Source organism: Elephas maximus, chromosome 3, assembly GCF_024166365.1.
Source record: "Elephas maximus indicus isolate mEleMax1 chromosome 3, mEleMax1 primary haplotype, whole genome shotgun sequence".
Lineage (NCBI taxonomy): Eukaryota > Metazoa > Chordata > Mammalia > Proboscidea > Elephantidae > Elephas > Elephas maximus.
The window spans coordinates 29,882,557-29,905,384 of NC_064821.1; the positions used below are offsets into that span (position 1 = coordinate 29,882,557).

At 41.2% G+C, this 22,828-nt stretch overlaps 1 protein-coding gene across 4 annotated transcripts in view; it reads right to left on the reverse strand.

Moving 5' to 3' along the window:
• Positions 1-227: 227 nt before the first annotated feature.
• Positions 228-22,828, reverse strand: part of LOC126072195 (zinc finger protein 883-like) — a 53,203-nt gene continuing 30,602 nt past the window's right edge. For 2 of the 4 annotated variants that reach the window (XM_049877005.1, XM_049877006.1), the window contains exons 3-5: positions 13,245-13,368; positions 12,151-12,277; positions 228-11,786 (exon numbers count right to left, since the gene is read on the reverse strand). In XM_049877005.1, the coding sequence (XP_049732962.1) occupies positions 10,175-11,786; positions 12,151-12,277; positions 13,245-13,368 (1,863 nt within the window). In that variant the 3' untranslated portion in view covers positions 228-10,174. Of the gene's footprint in view, positions 11,787-12,150; positions 12,278-13,244; positions 13,369-15,826; positions 21,065-22,828 lie in introns of those variants that run through there. The other 2 variants (XM_049877008.1, XM_049877007.1) reach the window with 2 other exon arrangements.

The window sequence follows — 22,828 nt, forward strand, 5'->3', positions numbered from 1 at the left end:
TTGTACAGTAGAGTTACTTGTAGGAAGACAGAACTAAGTGGTAGGTTGGGGCCAGATCATGAAAGGCCTCGAATGTCAGGCTAACGAGGTCGAACATACTTCTGTGGGAAATGAGGAGCCATTAAAGCTCATTGTAGAAAGTGCCAGAAAATCATATCTAATCCTGATGATCCTAACAGGATGTCTTAGTCTGGGTTCTCTAGAAAGCAAAACCAGTGAATCATATATATATACATACAGAGAGATTTACTTAAGGAAACAGCTCATGCAATTATGAGGAAATGGCTCAGACAGTTGTGGGGGCTGCTAAGTCCCAAATCCATGGGTCAGACAGCAGGCTGATGACCTCTGCTGGCTTTTGTGATTGCAGAGGCTGAAGAACCCAAAACTTGCAGGTCACATGACAGGCTGGAGGCCCCTGCTGGCTTATGTCCCAGGAACCAGGGTCAGATGCCAAGAAGACTGCAGGATCCAGAGCGAGCTTTGCCAGAACATCCATTTATATCATGAATGCAGGCCACATGCCAAGGAAACTTCTCTCCCAACTGATCGGCTGCTTGTATCACATCAAAAAATGGGAGGTGATTACATAGCCTGTGCCAAACCATAGGCTATGTAATCATAGCCCAGTCAAGCTGACACATAACATTAACCATCACACAGGACGGGAGGTGTGCACTATGCTTTACTACCATCATGTTCATAGTATTTTGAACAGAACCCAGTTAATACATTTTTTTGTTTTTGACATTCTGTAAACACAACACTCATATACACAACTGAAACTTAATTGAAATAAAACAAGACCTAACCTTACTATGTTCCATTACATTCCACTCTACTCCACTCACTCCCTCTTCTCCACTAGATTCTATCTCATGCTGGCGTTTACTCACTAAATCTTTTTTTTTCTACCTACAATAAAGTGGCCTGAAGATCACAAAATACTTTTTAAAAACATGTATCAATGGGGAGGGTGAGATACAGAGTGGGACATAGGAATAGGAGGTTAGTTAATAGGTGAAAGCAATAAATAGTTCACTTACAAAGAAATTCATCAATTCATTCCTTCAAAACACTTTTGTTAAGTGTCCACTACATACCACGTATGGAAATAAAAAGGTATTCAAGACCCGGTTGTGCCCTTGAAGAGCTCAGGGTTGGTGGTGGAGACAGTGGCCAATTCAACACAGTAAGTGCATTAATAGAGATTTGAGAAAAGTTATCACAGGATGGCCTAACTACCCGAGGAAATATAAAGGATGTTTTACAGAGAAAATGGCATCTCAGTTTGTTCTTGAAGAGTGAGTTTGCCAAGAGGAAGGGACTGCATAGGGCATACTAAGTGATAAGGAGACTGTGACAAGGTCAGGGAGTGCTCAAACGGGAGTGTGATCTGGGTAGGGCTGCTGATGTAGTAAATAAAAACGAAGTGTCCAGTTACACTGGCAGTTCTGATAAACAACAAATAATTTTTAGTGTAAGCTTACACCATACACCAGGAAGGGGCAAGGCATTTTAAGTGGCTGGAACATAACTGGATGTGGGAAAGCAGCAGAGATGAGTCTGTGAGTGTGCTAGGACCAGGTTGTAAGATCTGAAGCAAGGATAAAAATCTGCCCTGTAGACATGTGCTCACAGAGAAGGCTGACTAAAGAGTAAATATAGAATGCTTGATGAAAAATAAAAAATACCCACAGGAAAAAATGTACTCCCTTGTCTTTATTAACAATAAATGTAGAATTCTATTGTGTCGGTGGAGTGATTATTTACTCTTAAATAAAAAACTCTTAATACTTATTAATTCCATTTTAGTTAAGTCTTTCTCATCTTCCATCCTTTGAGTTTGACTCTAGGTTGCCCTTCCAGGGTGTTTTGTTGAAGAGGGAATAAGTACATTTTGTTCCATATACCGAGTTCTTATTAGTATTACAGCTTGAAGCCACATTCCAGTTGTTGACAATATTGGAATTAATAGCACATGTGTGATCAACCTAGAGTCTTTGCTTTGTTTAAGCTATTTTCCAGATGTAGTAGACACAGGTTGTCTGTCTTCCCATTCCTCTTTCTGGTAACAACTCCACCTCCATATCCAATGTTGACAACATCATTGAAACGGCTGATGGCAACAGACCAAAGTTGGACCAATCAGAGTTCAGTCTCTTCTAACCTTAAACTCAAGAGCCGTCTGTACTCAAGATTTTCTGTCATACCGGCTGGAAAATCAAAATGGAGACAGGCGACACAATAGAGTGTGAACCCGATGTGTGTGAAGCAATTCAGTCATGGAGAGGAGTAAGAGAGAGAAGGAGAGCCCATCAGGAGTCCAATTCCTGGATCCATCATGATCCCAAGGTTTTGTTTCCATTTTTATCATTGGGTTTGGTGAGCTGCCCCTTTATCTTCTGATAAATTTTCATTTATGTTTAAGATCACAAGAGTGTGTTCTTTTACTTGAAACAAGATTAATAATAAACCAGATCACTAGAGTTGTATTGAACATCACTGTGATTATCATCAGTAAAAGATATTTTTCTAATCACCTCCAGGGGCTGATTAGAAAAGGAATGCGGTATTAACTTCCTAGGACGAAACTCTATGCAAATAGGAAGATGCACGGTTTCTATTAAATTGAGTGTGCATTCTTGCACATAACAAAGTCCCAAGGCACATGGTTTCTCCTTGTTGTCTAGTGCTAGTTTGGGGTTTGCTCTACGAAAAAATCCACGGGCGTAATTTGACGAAGGTTTATTTTGGCTGACTGGGCAGTTATTTGGAAACCCTGGCAGCATAGTGGTTAAGTGCTACAGCTGCTAACCAACAAGCTGGCAGTTCAAATCTGCCAGGCGCTCCTTGGAAACTCTATGGGGCAGTTCTACTCTGTCCTATAGGGTCGCTGTGAGTTGGAATCGACTCCAACAGCAGTGGGTTTGGGGCAGTTACTTTGTGGTACTTTAATACTACACTACTGTTTCCCAAAGTGTGTCTGTGAAACTACAATGAGATCATGAAAACAAATGAGGGGATGAGGTTCTGTAGTCATGTTTGGCTTAAGCAAACCTCTCTGCAGTACCTCGCAGAGCCTTTATTATACTAATGTGCATTGTGAATTTCCAACAGGTACATAGTTGCTATAGCATTTCCTAAACTCACTTTACCACTGAGTGTCTGTGGAAGAATAAATAGGTGGAGGACAGGATATTTTTAGGTCAGGGAAACTATTCTAAATGGTACTGCATTGGTGGTCATATGACATGCCTTTCTCAAAACCCACATACCTGTACCCAGGAAGTAGAACCCTAATGCAAACTACGGACTTTGGTTAATACTAATGTATTAAGATTAGTACATCAATTGCAATAAGCATACCAGACAAATGAAAACCAAAAAAAACAAATTTGTCACTCTGGAGTTGATTCTGACTCATGATGACCCCATGTGTTACTGGTCAGTAGGGCTTTCTCGGCTGTCATTATTATGAAAGCAGATTTATAGGCCTTTCTTCCTCATTACCACTGGGTTGTTTCAAACTGCTAACCTTAGAGGCTGGACAAGTACCTGGGGACCAAAGGAGGCCTCATCAACATTGACCCTCCTGTCCCATGCCCCAACCCTGGGCCCCCGAGTAGACGAAGGCCTACCCTCCTTCACCTCCCCTCCTGTCCTGCAGAACAGTCTGGATGCTCCTAGGGGTCCAGCATGACATGACCTGGTTGCATAAAAGGGTACGGGATAGGGTATCTCACCAAGATGTCCCTCTCTGCCCTGCATTGTCTCCTGCACTAAGTTTCTCCTGGGATCAAATATACAAAAAAGAGAATCTGGGGAAGGAACACCTAGCGCCTTTAGGCCTCTGTAAAGACTTTTAATCTGAGGAACACTGAAGCACTGGAGGGTTTTCACAGAGAATTAATGCGGTCTGTCTTAACAGAATCACTGTGTTTTAAAAAAGTGTGTAGGGGAACAAGGACAATAGTAGTTAGTGACTTGGAAATACCACCATAATCCAGGTGAGTGGTGATAGTAGATTAAACCAGAGTTGTGGTGGCAAAGGTAGTAAGAAGAGAGTGTACCTGGGACTGGCAGCTTGTAGCTGCGGAATTAACAAGCAGTAGCCTGATTCGGATCCCTGGTGGCACGGTGGTTAAGCGCTACAGCTGCTAACCAAAAGGTCTGCAGTTTGAGTCCACCAGCTGCTCCCTGTGGTGCAGTTCTACTCTGTGCTGTGGGTTGCCTGTGAGTAGGAATCAAGTTAGCGGCAATGGGGTTTGTTATAGCATATATAAGGAGCCGTGATGATGCAGTGGTTAATCACTCAGCTGCTAATTAAAGGTTGGTGGTTCAAACCCACCAGTCCGTCTGTGAGAGAAAGATGTGGCAGTCGACTTCCGTAAAGATTTCAACTTTGGAAACCGTATGGGGTCACTGTACTCAGTTTACAGGGTGGTTATGAGTTGGAATTGACTCAATGGCAATGGATTTTTTTTTTGAGCATACGCAGTCATCCATCAGTGTCCACATGGATTGGTTCCATTACCCCGATGATACCAAAATCTGTGGATGTTCAAGTCCCTTATATAAAATGGCATAGTATTTGCAAATAATGCACACTACCCCGTATACCTTAAATCATTTCTAGATTACTTACAATACCTAATACAACGTAAATACTATACAAATAGTTGTTATACTGTACTGTTTAGGGAATAATGACAAGACGCGAGGCAAACGATGCTCAAACAATTAGTGCCGGAAAGACTGAGAATCTGTGTAATGGTGGGAGGCTACAGAAGGGTGTGCCTACACATCATTCATTCATGTGGATTCAGTGTAGTACTTGGTGTGTGGCAAATCCAAGCTTTACTTTTTAGAATTTTCTTCTTTTTCTCAAATATTTTTGATTTCACAGTTGGTTCAATCCATGTATGGAGAACATGCTGCTATGGAGGACACAGTGTATAGATGGAAATGGAGTTGTGTCTATCCCAGTAAGTAGGCAATAAGTGGTAAGGTATCTCCTGATTTGGGTGTTTATATTTCCCCTAACCCAAAAATATTTTAGAATTGACACATTGCTGGGGGCTAATTCAGAAACTATCACAGGCAAATTTTGCCTATGAGTGAGAAGTATATAGCTGGTTCTGCGAGGCTGGGCTAAATGAGAACTGCTCTCGTCACCTCAACCCTGAAGAATAGAAATTGTCAAACAATATCAACATAAGGAAATTTCTCAAACTGTTGGTGAATTTAAAATGGTACAAATAATTTAAAAAAAAAAAATTTTTTTTTTTTTTTTCAAATAATTAGGCAGGCACAAAACCCATACAATAGTCCAGTACAGGCCTGTCTACAAGCCTGATGGCATGTAGCAGATGACTGTGGATTATTGAGAATCAAATAAGGTGACTCCTCCATGACATGTGGCTGTTCCTGATATCAGTATATTAGAATGTTTAATCATGTGTTCTGAAAAACATCACTTTGTATTAAGTCTAGTTAATGCTTTCTTTCATACTGCTTTAAGCCCAGATGCTTAAGATATGTTTGCCTTCACCTGGGAAGGGCAACGATGGATCTTTCCATTGCTTCCCAAAGATTATATTCACAGCCCCACTATCTAACATGGGTTGGTGGCACAGACCTGGCCACAATTCCTTTGGCAGGAGATGCACAGCTGGAGACTACGTACATGATGCGACATTAACTTCTAACCATTTAAATCTTTTACAGAACACAATAACAAAATGGTGTAATGTTTTCAATGACAGGGATGGGCTGCAAATTTCCATAAGATAAGAGTGTCTTGCTCAACGGTCACCTTTCTGGGACTCATCTGGTCCATTAAGGCTCAGATGTTGGCTTTGGTGCTCACAGACAAAATCATTGCCTTTCCATGCTTGTAACAGTTAAAAAAGTACAGGCTCTTGTGCGGTTGTTAGGTTACTGGAGAACTTTCTTTCATCACCTAGTACAGTGCCTCCATCCTCTATACAGATTAATAAAAACAGGAGCCACCTGGGACTGGCGAGCCTCATTTAAAAATGCTTTCACCCAGGCTAAGACAGTACATCAGACTCAAGCATTAAGAGGCTATAGAGACTGCACTGCCCTTTGGAATAAATACCAAAGCACGGAGGATGAAATGGGATGGGCCTTGTGGCAGTGCAAATATAAACAAAGGCATCCAACTGGCTTTAGATCTCAGCTCAAAGGAGCTGAAACACACTAAACATTGGGGAAAAAAATTCCTAGCTGCATATAATGCTTTATTACAAACACAGACCCTTACTAAAGAAGGCTCTGTAGAAGTAAAAACAGCCTAGCCTATGAAAGGATAGGTAGATGGCCTATTTGCAAAGCCTAAGTCACTTGTGGTACAGGATACCACCTTTAAGATGACAAATCTGTCTTGAACCAAGTAGAGTCAGAATGCTCCTTAGAAGCAAGAATGGCGAGACTTCATCACACATACTTTGGACATGTTATCAGGAGGGACCAGTCCCTAGAGAAGGACATCATCCTTGGTAAAGTAGAGGGTAAGCAAAAAAAAGAGGAAGACCCTCAATGAAATGAATTGACAAGGTGGCCGCAACAATGAGCTCAAGCATAAGGATTATGAGGATGGCACAGGGCTGGGCAGTTTTTCTTTCCGTTGTACGTAGGGTCACTATGAGTTGGAACTGACTTGATGGCACCTAACAACGACAGTAATGTGTTAAAAAGCAAAGATGTCACTTTAAAGACTAAGGTGGACCTTACGCAAGCCATGGTGTTTTCAATTGGTAGATATGCATGTGAAAGCAGAACAATGAATAAGGAAGACCCAAGAAAAATTGATGCTTTTCAATTATGGTATTGGTGAAAAATATTGAATATGTCATGGACCGCAAAAAGAAAAGACAAATCTATCTTGGAAGAAGTACAGCCAGAATGCTCCTTAGAAGCAAGGATGTAGAGACTGCTTCTCGCATGTTTTGGACATGTTATCAAGAGGGACCAGTCCCTGGAGAAGGACATCATGCTTGGTAGAGGGTCAGCAAAAAAGCAGAAGACCCTCAGTGAGATGGAGTGACAGAGTGGCTGCAACAATGAGCTCAAGCATAACAACAATTATGAGGATGGCACAGGACCAGGCAGTGTTTCATTCTCTTGTACATATTATTGCTATCAGTTGGAACCAACTTAACGGCACCAAATAACAACAACAACGGGCAAAATATGGTTGGAATATTTTGGAATAGGAAGCATCAAAAGATGATGAAAGGAAAGATGCACCAAAAAGAACTGGTCAATGTTCATCCATTTCCAGAGGTAGAACATGATCAAGAACAGATGGTACTGAAGGAAGATGTCCAAGATGCACTGAAGGCACTGACAAAAAACAGGTCTCCAGGAGTTGATGGAAAAGCAATTGAGATGCTTCAACAAATGCATGCAACTCTGGAAGCACTCGTCTATGCCAAGAAATTTGGAAGACAGCTACTTGGCCTACCAGCTGGAAGAGATCTATATTTGTGCCCATTCCAAAGAAAGGCTGTTCATCATAATCAATGATGTGGCTACACAAACTTTTGCCAAACAGACTCAGCCTCTGACTGATGGATCTAACAAACTACCACACCAGAAGACCTGTCAGCTTAGACTGAGAGGATGAGGAAAGAACGCTATATGCCTCTTGGAACTCTGAAGGAGGAAAACAGGCCAAAGGAGCCACATTAGTTGTCCTCCAAGAAGAGAATCATCCCTGGAGCAGCTTTGAAATATACAGAATTGTTGCAATGAGCACAGGAAGCAGTGCTGCCTCCTTCTTAAAGTGTAGGGCCATGGCCTCTGGGTTTCCAATGGTTGGAACCACAGTCCCCTGGTTATCAAAGAGTGGTGCCACAGCCTCCTGGGTTTCAGAGTTGGACCTCCTACTGGGTTCCAGAGTGTGGGGCTGCCATTAAGGTGTGCCAGGGGCATGGGGTTGCTGCCCAGGCTGAGGAAGTGGGGCTGTTTTGTCCAAGGTTCAAAGGGGGTGAGGTCACCACTCAAAATGACTAGCAGAATGGAGCCACCTAAGGCAAGGAATCGGAGCTGTTGTGCCAGTGGCCCCGGAAAGTGGAGTTAAGGCCCAGGATCAAGAGCCTTTGCCCAGAATCCAGACAGCATGGCCAACATTCAGAGTGTAGAGGGCAGGGTCATTGCTCAGATAAGCTCCAAGAACAGGGGATTATTTTCAAGACCTGAGAACTGTAAATAATTCTCTTGGGTATTGGACTTGCTTGGTGTCTGTTACCCCTTTTTTCACTCCGATTTCTCCCATTTGTAATGGAAATGTCTACCTTATGCCTGTAACACCACCATACTTTGGAAACAGGTAACTTGTAGTCCGTATTTCACAGATGAAGTGGAATTTTGCCCAAAAATGGAATACACATAAAGTCTCACTCATATTTGAATTAAATGATTCATGAGATGAGATTCTGTAGTTGGAGTTCTTTTGTAATGTTCAGGATGATATGATGGGGTGAACGTGTTTTATATATGGTTAGGATGTGAATTTTGGGGGTGCAAAGGGTGGAATGTCATGGATTGAACTGAATCCCCCCCCAAAAAACATGTGTAAACTTGTTATGCCATGGTTCCCAGTATTGTGTAGTTGTCCTCCATTTTTTGTGATCAGATGTAATTCCCCTCCGTTTTGTGATTTAAATCCTAACCTCTATGTGTTAATGAGGACTCTTGTGTTTGTTATATTAAGCAGGATTAGGGTGGGATGCAATACCACCCTTGCTTGAGTTACACCTTCTACCTTACAAGAGATAAAGAGAGAGAGAAGCAAGGAGAAATGAGAGGCCTCAAGACAAAGAGAAGAGAGCCAGAAGTGGGGTGCATCTTTTGGACCTGAGGTTCCTGCACTGAGACCTCCTGGACTCAGGGGAAGACTGATACCAAGACACATGGAGATCTTCAAGGAACTCTGGGCCCACAGATATTGAAAGGAGACAAGGGCCTTCCCTCAGGGCTGACAGAAAAACCCTTCCCCTAGAGCCAGCACATAAGATAACAACTTCTAGCCTCCTACACCGTGAGGGAATAAATTTCTGTTTGTTAAAGTCACTAATTTACTTGTGGTATTTCTAGTATAGCAACGCTAGATAACTAAGACAGTCAGGCTTTTCTAAGATAGTAAGATTCAACTCAGACAGTCTGGTATTGCATTAGAAGCCATCTTCTAACTTCCAGGAGAGCGGAAAGAACTGCCATCATCAGCAGCCCAAAGCTAATTCCTATGAGGTAGAGTTTAAACATACCTCCAACCTACAAACTTTATACCAATTCTGATGCCAGTCGTCCCTCCCAGTGCACTCTCAACTGCTCTGCTGGGTTAGATAACTTATTGCAATGGCCACACAGAACTCACAGACCATACTCAAGATTAATGGGGCTTATTAGAGAAATAACAGGTTACCATTCAGGATCAGTAGGAACAAAGAGGTAACAGAAACAACTCAGGATATAGTTCTTCGATCAGGAGAGATCCTTCTCGACCTCTGCCAACATATCCAAGCCAGGGTGTTGCGACTGCTGGGCCCTGTTCAGGCCTGGCCTTGGATGCCAGACTCTGCCCTGTTCAAGAAAGTGTTACAGCTCTTTAGCCACGTCAACGAGTGCCTAGAGGCACTCTACTCTGGCAGGAAGCCTCCCGCCCAATGGCACACAGCTCTCACTCTGTGGATTGGGAAGCCCAATGTGGCTGCCTTGCTCCGTGAGCTGGGAAGCCCACTACACTGTCTCATGCTGCCTTCTCCTGGTTCTGCCGCCATGCGTTTCTCTGCTGTACATGATGTCATTTCTCACCAACTCATGCCCCTCCTCCTACCATGTTAATATTGTCTGTGTCCTGTGTCTAGGAGGTTCTCAGCACAAAACCCTGGGTCCAAAGGATGCACTCCACTCCTGGCCAGTCCTGTGTGGCTAGTCTTGGTGTCAGTGAGGTCCCCCTATCCCTCTGTGCAATTGGTTCTTTTTTAAAACCTAGTGTGGATGGCAAAGCTGACCAATACCTTCAAGGGTTCCATGCACCTTATTGGTATGGTCCCACTCATTCATTTTGTAGGACATACAAGACCATGGCTAGAACTGAATGATAGCAACAGACTGCACTACAGGTTCTCTCCACTTTGAGATGTTACATCGTCAGTGATTTGTCAGAACTAACGGATTTCTCACATTCCTTACTATCATTAGGCCTATCTTCATTGTAAGTACAAATGTGTTTACACAAGGACGAGAAACGACTAAAGGCTTTCCCACATTCCTTACACTCATAAAGCTTCTCTCCACTGCGAGATCTTATATGGGTCATGAGGTGTGAGAACTGAAAAAAGGCTTTCCCACATTCCTTACACTGATAAGGCTTCTCTCCACTGTGCGTTCTTTTATGGGTAGTGAGGTATGAGGAATATCTAAAAGCTTTCCCACATTCTTTACATTCATAAGGCCTGTATCCTTTGTGAGCTCTCATATGGCCAGTGAAGTATGAAACCTTACTAAAGGATTTTCCACATTCCATACATTCATAAGGCTTCTCACCACTGTGAATTTTTACATGTCTGTTGAGTTGTGATAACTGCTTAAAGGCTTTCCCACATTCTTTGCATTCATGAGGCCTCTCTTCACTGTGCATTCTTTTATGGATAGTGAGGTGTGAGGATCGACCAAAGGTTTTCCCACATTCCTTACATTCATAAGGCCTCTCTCCACTGTGCGATCTTGTATGTGTGGTGAGAGATGAGGAACGAGTAAAGGCTTTCCCACATTCCTTACATTCATAAGGCCTCTCTCCACTGTGCAGTCTTTTATGGGTAGTGAGAGACGAGGAACAAGAAAAGCATTTTCCACATTCCTTACATTCATAAGGCCTCTCTCCACTGTGAGATCTTGTATGTGTGGTGAGAGATGAGGAACAAGTAAAGGCTTTCCCACATTCCTTACATTCATAAGGCCTCTCTCCACTGTGCAGTCTTTTATGGGTAGTGAGAGACGAGGAAAAAGAAAAGCATTTTCCACATTCCTTACATTCATAAGGCCTCTCTCCACTGTGAGTTCTTATATGTGTAGCAAGGGATGAGGAACAAGTAAAGGCTTTGCCACATTCCTTACATTCATAAGGCCTCTCTCCACTGTGAGACCTTGTATGTCTAATGAGGCTTGAGAGATAAATAAAGGCTTTCTCACATTCCTTACATTTGTAAGGCTTCTCTCCACTGTGAATTCTTATATGTGTAGCAAGGGATGAGGAGTATAAAAAGGCTTTCCCGCATTCCTTACATTCATAAGGCCTCTGTCCACTGCGAGTTCTTATATGTCTAATGAGGCTTGAGAGACAACTAAAGGCTTTCCCACATTCCTTACATTCATAAGGCTGCTCTCCACTGTGAGTTCTCAGATGATTAGCGAGGGTTAAGGAACAACTACAAGGTTTACCATAATCCTTACGTTTACAAAGCTTCTCTCTCAGTCGAGGTTTTAGGTAAGAAAGATAACTGCAATCTTCTCCACATTCCTTACAATGACACGGTTTGTATCCAGTGTGAGATCTGATGTGATACTCAAATGATGAATGATCCATAAAGGCTTTTCCACATTCAAGGCATTCAAAAAGACTGCTTCCAGATGGGGTTCGTTCAAGACTAGTAAGATATCCAATGGAGATGAAAGTTTTTCCACACTGATTACCGTCTTCACCTTTATTTACTTTACCATCTTTACTTTCACAGAGGCTCTCTACTGTACATATTCTGTCAAAAATAAGATGCAAGTTGTTAGAATTAAATTTGTTACCATCTCAAAATTATCATACACAGTAAATGTGTGTTTTCTGTTCTGAGTTTTCTTGTGTTGCGTATGTTGAATCATCTCACAGAGGGCACTACCACTGCAGTCACAGTATTCCTAAATGATGGAACTTTCTGATGGTTAAGTACAAATGAACTATGTTTCAAATACTCAGTATCTGATTCTCATTAACAGGAACGCTCTATAGTTAAAACTACATGAACACACCACCTTAGAGCCAGTTTTACACACACACACACGCACAAACAGCATCACACCTTAAGAGTCTCCTGAAGCACTGTTCACTTTCATGCGAATAATACTCACCTCACATGCCTTCCCTGGTTGTTGTGCTGACACTCAATGCCATGGAATCCACAGATTTCTGCTAACATGGAGGGCCAGCTGTCATTCTTCATGGACAACATTTGTCCATTATCACCCTGTTTAAAAACTGACCAGATAATTTTAAGTGGAGTTTCACAAGGTGAAACAAAACAGTAAGGAAATTTTATAAAGAAGAAAGCACATGTCAAAAAAGACTGACTTTAAGGCATTTGGCTGTTGCAGGCTTCAACAATGATCAAAAGAGTAAGAAATTTACTAAAAAGTAATTCCATGACAATTGAGAGTAATAGTAAAATACGTAGAATGTAATAAGAAAATTAAAATAAAAAAGTACTGCAAACAATGCATGTGTGTAAGCATAATACTGAAAGAGAAAATGAGGGAGGTGTTTTCCTGCAAGCACAGAAAGCACAAGAGGATGGATGAAAAATCCAAAAAGTCAGCTCAGGTATGTGTGTAAGGTCCACGTCCTGAAAGTAAAAGACAGTTTTTTTTCAGTTGATTTCCTCACATATAATTTCATCCCAGCACGGCTGGTCCTTCAAAGGATTCTTGCCTTCCTGGTGCTTCCTAACATTACAGCTCGAGATAAGTCTATCTCCACTCTTCCCAGATATTTCAGTGTGGTTGACACGGTGTTCATGAAAAGAGACCATGAGGGAAGACAGGCAAGCGCATTCCCTTGATGCTAAGCTAGTACTTTGGTCTACAGGGTCTCTATTGATAGACAGGTGTGAGTTTATCTTTAGCAAAATAATCACATCAAATATGTAAAAAACATGGTAAAATGCTAATGAGGCCCCAAACCACAAATCTCTCTTTACCGAAAAGTGACTTCTGAAGCCAATGCTCACAACTAAAATGCTTAAAGAGCCTCAAAGCTTTTAACAAGATAGACAATTTAATACAGACTTTGATTTTTGTCGGAGAGTCACTAGAATCTAAGTCCCATGAGGGCAGAGAAAACACCTGTCATTTTTCCAATGTATTCCAATTCCTCAACCCAAAACCTACAAAATGGTCAATGAGAACAATACTTATTCACTAAATAACAAAAATGAAGCCATCCTTACCTGAGTCCAGGTTCCCGAAGATTTCTATCATCACATCTCTGTAGAGTTTCCTCTGAGAAAAATCCAGCAAAGCCCACTCTTCCTGGGTGAAGTTCACAGCCACATCCTCAAAGACCACTGAGTTCTAAAATATCACACATATTCTAAATCATCAAGGTGCCACGTTCCCTAATGTGTCCAAAAGGATGAGTAAGGCTGACAGTCCTGAAGAACTCAGAATTCACAGGTAGGTCACACAAAGTTCTGTGTTCTCCTCTGGACTCAGGCCATCAGTATCATCTCTTCACTGACTGTATTTATCTCCTGACTGTTCACATCTTATCTCAGATTTAACAATATTTCCAAAACACTGAACGTATCTCTCCACACTTTCACTATGACCTATCCAGACTTATTCCTCTGTATTTATGGTTCAGAACAGGCAAAAAAACACATCAGAAGGGAAAGAAATTCTCTATGAATGACAGACCTATTTCCACATTAAGATCATCATTTCTTTGTGGAAAATATCAAATTCACCACCTTTTCTAAGACCCACCAGAAAACACAACAAAACATGAAGCACAGGGTGGAAGCAAGATGAGCTATTAATAACTGTCAAAGACTGAGGAACAGGTAGCTTTTCGCATTAATTGAACACACAAAGCAAGCATCAAAACCACACTAAGATATGGTAGAAATTTTGCAATCTGGGAATTTATGACAACTATGATTCATATCACATGGAAACCCTGGTGGTGTAGTGGTTAAGCACTACAGCTGCTAACCAAAGGGTCGGCCGTTCGAATCCGCCAGGCACTCCTTGGAAACTCTATAGGTTGGTTCTACTCTGTCCTATAGGGTCGCTATGAGTCGGAATCGATTCGATGGCACTGGTTTTTTGGTTTCGGTTTATGATTTATATAAAAAAGTCCTCTGCCATGGACTGAAGTGTGTCCCCCAAAAAACGCATGCATCAATTTGGCTAGGCCGTGATTCCCTGAATTGTGTGGTTATCCTCTACTTTGTGATTGTAATTTTATGTTAAACAGGGCTGGGGTAGAAATGTAACACCCTTACTAAGGTCACATCACTGATTCAATGTAAAGCGAGTTTTCCTGGGGTGTGGCCTGCACCATCTTTATCTTACAAGAGATAAAAGGAAAGGGAAGCCAGCAGAGAGTTGAGGACCCCATACCACAAAGAAAACAGCATCAGGAGCAGAGCAAGTCCTTTGGACCCAGGGTCCCTGTGCCTACGAAGCTCCTCAACTAGCAGAAGATTGAGGACAAGAACCTTCCTCCAGAGAGAGAATACCTTCCTCTGGAGCCAACAACCTGAATTTGGGCTTTTAGCCAACTTTACTGGGTATAAATAAATTTCTCTTTGTTAAAGCCATTCACTTGTGGTATTTCTGTTATAGCAGCACTAGACAACTAAGATAGCCTCTAAATGAAAAAGCGGACCACATGCAAGAACAGACATGTAATATGAGCAGAGAGATGGAAACTAAGAAAAATCAACAGGATATCCTAGAAATCTAAAGGACTAACATTGAAATGAAAAATGCCTTTAACAGAATCAACAATAGATAGGACACGGCCAAGGGAAAATCATACGCATAACAAGTATACCAGGAGGAAGAAAAAAAATTAAATACTTGAAAGATGGTGGATATTTTTATAAATTAATAACAGACCCCAAACCACAGATACAGAAATTCAGAGAACTCAAAACAGGATATTTACAAAAAATTTACACCTAGGCATATCATGTTTAAACTGAAGAAAATCAAACACAGAATGAAAATTGAAAAGAAGTCACAGGAAAAAAAAAACACAACTACAGAAGAGGAAGAATAAGTACAGCCAACTTGTCTTCAGAAGCCACGCAAGCAAGAAGACTGCAGAATAAAATATTAAAGGATTTAAAGTAGAAAATAACCTATCTAGAATTCTACATCTAGAAAGTTATTCTTTCAAAGTGAAGGAAAAAATATAGGCATTCTCAGAAAAGCAAATATTGGAAATGCTGGTGGTGTATTGCTTAAGAGATACAGCTGCTAACCAAAAACTTGACAGTATGAATTCATCAGGTGCTCCCTGGAAACCGTATGAGACAATTCCACTCTGTCCTATAGGACTGCTATGAGTCAGAATTGACTTGATGACAACAGGTTTGGTTTTTTTATTTTTATACCTGTATTACAACAAATATTAAAAGAAGATCTTCATACAGGAGAAGGAAAATTATGTATGTCATAAGCTCAGATGTGTCAAAAGGGTAAAATGAGCACTAGAGAAAAAAAAATGAAGGTAAAGTAAAATATTTTGTCCTTCTTATTCTTAATTTACCTAGCAGGTAAGTTTGTTTAAAATACCAACAGTCACAAGAGATTCACTGACTATAGCATACAGATATGTGAAATGAATAACAGCAATGCTATAAGTAAAAGGAGGGAAAACTTGGGAATACTGTTTTAAGATACTTACACTACCAATGAAGAGGTAAAATGTAATTTTAAACTGGACTGGATTAGTTATAAATATGTAATGTAAACTCTAGAGCTAGGGATATGAAGGCACAAATGATTAAGTGCTCACCTACTAATCGAAAGGTTGACAGTTCGAATCCATCCAGCGGAACTTCTGAAGACTCATGACCTACTTCCAAAAGATAACAGCTACTGGAAACTTCTTGAATCAACGTCCTCTGAACCACATAGGGTCAACATGAATTCTAATCCACTCAACAACTGGTTTAACTCGTTAGAGACGTGAAGGAGTTATCCAAGGGCATATCTGGCAAAAAATTGTTCCAGAAACAGGAAATAGGCCAGAAGGGGAGAGTGTGCCTTGCATGTTGTATGTAAAGCCAAATACACTGTGAAAGGAGCAGACTGAGATCTGGGTGAGCAATAGTAGAGGAAGTTGGAAGGGTGATTAAGGTAGACAGACATAATGTCCCCCACGTGTCTATCAGTTTGTGTTTGCATCTGTCAGTTTGTGAGGGAGTGCGTGTTGCTGTGATGCAGGAAGCCACGCCACCGGAATTTAAATACCAGCAGGGTCATCCATGGAGGACAGGTTTCAGCTGAGCATCCAGACTAAGACGGACTAGGAAGAAGGACTCGGCGGTCTACTTCTGAAAAGAAATTAGCCAGTGAAAACCTTATGAATAGCAGCAGAACACTGTCTGATACAGTGCCAGAAGATGAGTCCCCCTGGTTCAAAGCCACTCAAAATATGACTGGGGAAGAGCTGCCTCCTCAAGTAGAGTCAACCTTAATGACGTGGATGAAGTCAAGCTTTCAGAACCTTCATTTCCTGATGTGGCATGACTGAAAATGGGAAGACACAGCTGCAAACATCCATTAATAATCGGAACTTGAAATGAACAAAGTATGAATCTAGGAAAACTGGAAATCGTCAAATATGAAATGGAACCCATAAACATCGATACTCTAGGCATTAATGACCTAAAATGTACCAGTACTGGCCGTTTTGAATTGGACAATCATATATGGTCTACAAGGATGGGACTGACAACTTGAAGAGAAATGGTGTTCCATTAATCATCAAAAGAACATTTCAAGATCTATCCTGAAGTACAACGCTGTCAGTGATAACATCCATATGCCTACAAGGAAGACTAGTTAACGTGATCATTACTAAAGTTTACGCACCAACCAATAAGGCCAAAGATGAAGAAATTCAAGATTTTTATGAACTTCTGCAGCATGAAATTGATCAAACATGCAATCATGATCCATTGATAATTACTGGTGATTGGAATGCAAAAGTTGGAAACCAAGAAGAAGGATTGGTAGTTGGAAAATATGACCTTAGTGACAGAAATGATGCTGGAGATCGAATCATAAGATTTTGCAAGACCGACTTCTTCATTGCAAATACTTTTTTTCACCAACATAAATGGTGACTACACACGTGGACCTCACCAGATGAATACACAGGAATCAAATCGATTACAACTGTGGAAAGAGATGATGGAAAAGTTCAATATCATCAGTCAGTACAAGGCCAGGGGCCAACTACAGAACAGACCATCAGTTGTTCTTATGCAAGTTATAGTTGAAACTAAAAGAAAATTAGAACAAGTCCAAGAGAATCAAAGTATGACCTTGAGTATATCCCACCTGAATTTAGAGACTGTCTCAAGAACAGATTTGACAAGTTGAACACTAATGACCAAAGACCAGATGATTTATAGAATGACATCAAAGACGTCATACATGAAGAAAGCAAGAAGTCATTTAAGAAAAACAGAAAAGAATGAAAAGACCAAATGGATGTCAGAAGAGATTCTGAAACTTGCGCTTGAATGTCGAGTAGCTAAAGCAAATGGAAAAAATGATGAAGTCAAAGAGCTCAACAGAAGATTTCAAAGAGCAGGTTGGAAAGACAAATCAAAGTATTATAATGACATGTGCAAAGAGCTTGACACAGAGAACCAAAAAGCTGGACATGCTTGGCATTTCTCAAATTGAAAGAACTGAAGAAAATTCAAGCCTTGAGTTGCAGTAGTGACGGTTTCTACAGGGAAAATATTAAACGACACAGGAAGCTTTAAAAAAAACATGGAAGAAATACGCAGTCACTATATCAACAAGAACTAGTCGACGCTCAGCCATTTCAGGAGGTAGCATATGATCAGGAAAAGATGATACTGGAGGAAGAAGTCCAAGCTGCACTGAAGGCACTGGCAAAAAATGAGACTCCAGGAATTGATGGAATATCAATGGAGATGTTTCAACAAATGGATGCAGAGCTTGTCTATGCCAATTGTCAATGCCAAGAAACCTGGAAGACAGCTACCTTGCCACCCGACTGGAAGAGATCCACATTTACGCCTATGCCCAAAAAAGGTGGTCCAAGTGAATGTGGAAATTATAGAACAATATCATTAATATCAACCACAAGTAAAATTTTGTTGAAGATCATTCAAAAGCGGTTGCAGTAGTTTATCAACAGGAAACTGCCAGAAATTCAAGCCAGATTCAAAAGCAGACGTGGAACCAGAGATGTCATTGCTGATAATAGATGGATCCTGGCTGAAAGCAGAGAATACCAGAAAGTTGTTTACCTGTGTTTTATTAACTACGCAAAGGCATTCTACTGAGTGAATCATAAGAAATTATGGATGACATTGCGAAGAATGGGAATTCCAGAACAGTTAATGATGCTCATGAGGAACTTGTACACAGATCAAGAGGCAGTCGCTGGAAGAGAACAAGCGAAGAGCACATGGTTTAAAGTCAGGAAATGTGTGCATCAGGGTTGTACCCTTTCATATACTTATTCAAACTGTATGCTGACTATATAATCTGAGAAGCTAGTCTATATGAAGAACAGGGCATCAGGTTTGGAGGAAGACTCATGAACAACCTGCATTACCCAGATAATACCACCTTGCTTGCTTAAAGTGAAGAGGACTTGAAGCACTTACTGATGAGATCAAAGAACAAAGGCTTCAGTATGGATTACACCTCAGCATAAAGAAAACAAAAATCCTCACAACTGGACCAATAAGCAACGTCATGATAAATGGAGAAACGACCGAGGTTGTCAAGGATTTTATTTCACTTGGATCCACAATCAACACCCATGGGAAACAGCAGTCAAGAAACCAACAGGTGCATTGCAGTAGACAAATCTGCTGCAAAAGACCTCAAGGTTTTGAGAAGAAAAGATGTCACCTCAAAGACTAAGGTGCACCAGACTCAAGCCGTGGTGTTTTCAATCACCTCATATTCACATGACAGTCAGACAATGAATAAGGAAGGCTGAAGAACTGACACCTTTGAATCGTGGTGTTGGCAAAGAATACTGAACATACCCAAAAATGCACTGCCGTCGAGTCGATTCCGACTCATAGCGACCCTACAGGACAGGGTAGAACTGCTCCATAGAGTTTCCAAGGAGCACCTGGCGGATTCAAACTGCCGACCTCTTGGTTAGCAGCCATAGCACTTAACCACTACACCACCAGGGTTTCCACTGAATATACCATGGACTGCCAAAAGAAGGAACAAATCTGTCTTAGAAGAAGTACAGCCAGAGTGCTCCTAGGAAGCAAGGATGCGGAGATGACGTCCACATACTTTGGACATGTTATCAGGAGGGATCTGTTCCAGGAGAAGGACATCATGCATGGTAAAGTAGATGATCAGCAAAAAAGAGAAAGATCCTCAATGAGATGGACTGACACAGTGGCTGCAACAATGGGCTCAAGCATAACAACAATTGTGAGGATGGTGCTGGATGAGTGTTTCGTTTTGCTGCACACAGTTTTGCTATGAGTCAGAACCAACTCGACAGCACCTAACAACAACAACAGACTTATTATGCTCTGGGATACTGGTTGGCCAGGATAGTCTCTGGTTTTTAATTTGAGTGAAATGCAAAGCAATTTCAGGAATCTGAGCAGAGGATATTCATCTGACAGCTCTAAAAAAACATTTGTCTAGGGGCAAATGTCGAAGCTGGCAGATCTTTAGATGGTTATGGCCATAATCATATAAAAAATGTTGAGACTGGAGCGGTGGCAATAAAAGTGAGTGTGCAAAGGGTGGCCCCTACATATCTTAATGGTAGATCCAACAGAAGTTCCAGGCAGGCTGAAGGCTGGGATGTGACAGAAAGAGGTGGTAAGAATGAATTCCAGATACTTACCCATGAAGACTGAAAAGATGGAGTGCCATCAACATGGATGCGGAAAACTTAAAGGGGAGTAGGTTTTCTGGGAAAGCATGGAGAGGTTAGTTGGGGCTTCTTGACACTGAAATGAAGATAAGACATCCAAGTCGGGAAGATACATAAAAAAGGTTTTTAAAAGAATGGTTTCTAATGAGGAAAGAATAGTCTCTACAACATATGGTGCTAGGACACCTGAATTTCCACATGCAAAAGACAAGTTGATTCCGATATGTCATATCCTGAACAAAAACTAATTTAACATGCATCAATAACCTAAATATAAGAACTGATACCATAAAAGCAATGGTTATAATAGTACCAAAACAAAACTTCCCAAATATGCTCAAAAAGTTTCATTGTTAAATTCTTACAGTATATTCCATCGAGAAAACAATACGCAGCAAGTTAAAGTGAACCAACAACCCGTGGGATCCTCCCAATTTAAATGTGAACTAAAGGAACTGACATTTAAGTATACTTAATGTTTTTCTGTCTGATTACAACCTAACCATCAAATTACAAATGTATATAAAAAAAAATCAAACCCATTGTTGTTGAGTCGATTCCAAATCACAGCAGCTCTACAAGACCAAGTGGAACTGCCCCAACAGGGTTTCCAAGGCTGTGCACTTTAGGGAAGCGCAGTGTCATCTCTTTCTCCTGATGTGCAGCTGGTGAGTTTGAATCATAGACATTTCAGTTAGCACTAAGCACTTCTCTGCTGCACCGTCAGGACTCCTTTCAAATGCATACATTTGGGGATACATACGCAAGTGAAAAAATATTTTAAAAAGCAAATAAATGACCCTTATACACATCAAGATATTGGTTGTATCAAGAGAGTAGAGGGGATTTGGTTAAAAATCAACACAAGGGGGTAGTTAAGAGCAAAGGTCTATCCATTGCATTGATGTCCATTTTATATTTTACTCAACTGTACACTCAGTAGAAATACAGCTGCATGTATGTAAAAAATTCTAAACAAATTTACGAATAAAAAGAAACATTCACAATCTGAAAATAGGTATATACAAAAGAAAACACATCAAAGAACAAAGATGGTGAAAAGTTCACTTTCCCAGAAGCAGATGAAAACCAAGGATATCCATTATTCCTTTCCTGTTCAACTACATTCTAGAGAATTTCAAAAGTACATTCTTCTAAAAAAAAAAAAAAAAAGGGTTAAACACTTGAAGGGTAAAAAACCACAGCCTATTCTATTTCATAGGCTAAATAATTATGTATATACAAGCACAAAAGCACATACAGATCGTTACAGGACTAAGAGATATTAGCCCTGATGGCACAGTGATTAAGTGCTTGGCTGCTGACCGAAAGGCCAGTGGTTCAAATCCCCCAGTGGCTTCATGGGAGAAAAAATCTGACTATCTGCTCCTGTAAAGGTTACAGCCTAGGAAACCCTACAGGGCAGTTCTACGTGTCATATAGGTTCATTATGAGTCAGAACTGACTTGACGGCACACAACAACATATACACTAGTACCAAGCAGCTGAAAATTTAACTTTAAAAGGATAGCATATTTTACTGAAAATAAGAATGGAGGAGTGTAAGTAAATAAAAGATGCTAATAAAGTATTACAAAACATTATTAAATGATACCAAAAATGACTAAAATAAATGAAAAGATGGGTATGCTTTTACAAAACTGTTCTACCCAAATAAATCTTATTTACGCAGAACTTCAAAAAAAACTCCAACCAACATTAATTTCCTCAGAAGTTCCTAAAAAATACTACAAAAATTTATATGGAAGTACAAATCTCCACAAACAGCCCAAGATATTCTAGGGAATACTGCATGGGGAAATTTGCAGCATTTCATCCAGTTGTACATATGGTCTGAACGAGTTGGAATAGGTTCAACAGCACCTGTGAACAACAATAGTTACCTCCAGGTTAATGAGATCAGGACAGGACAGAATGGGAGGCTCTAAGACCTTACAAGTCCTATTTAAAATCAGGTGTTTAGATTTGTGTTATCAAAACTTTACATGAAAATGGGGGGCCAAGATGGTGGAGTAGTCAGACGCTTCTTACAAGACCCGAAAAAGCAAGTGAAATGATTATATGTATGACAAGCTAGGAGCCCTGAGCATCAACAGCAAAGTTAGGAAATCAGACTGAGCACCAGGAGGAGGGAGAGACGGTTCAGAAGCGGCAAGAAGGTGCGAACTGGCGTCCCTCAGGCACAATCCCCTGGAGTGACCACGGTGGGGCTGGCGGTAGCGTTCGGGACTCAGCTTCCTCAGGGAGAGACAGTGAGCCCCACAGTCTACACACACATCCAGAACCAGAGAAGAACAGCACTCTCGGCAGAGGCTAAGTACTTGCATTTATTTTACTGCGCTCCCAGTCTTCAAGACAGCTTTGGTGGCTGTTGATCTCCCTGAGCCTGAGTCAGGTCCTGCTGCGCGCCCTGAGCCATTTTCCCAGCCTTGAAGAAGGAATAAATTAACAATTGGGGGAAAAGATAATCTGCTACCTCCAACAAGCTGGGGAGCTCAGGACAGAAGCGACTCCTGTCCAGGCACAAACAGTCCGCAGACTTTGAATACCATTCACCCTTTCGTGGACCTGAGTGGGCCCACTTCCAGAGATTAGGCCCTTGTTGGCAGACTGCAATGGTGTACGTGCTTGAGCTGTGACTTCAGTTATTTCAGTTGTGCGGTGGAGAGGTGGGTTTTTGATGTTTGACACTGCCTTGCCTCTTAAACAGGGTCCTCACCTACCCACATCACGGACCTAATAAGAACTGGTGGCTCCAACCACATCACCTAGGCACCCACGACAGGGGTCCAAGGGTAAGTGGTACCTCCCAGTTCTTAAAACCAAAAGTTTTGGGCGCCCGTGGCCTGGCTGTAGAACCCA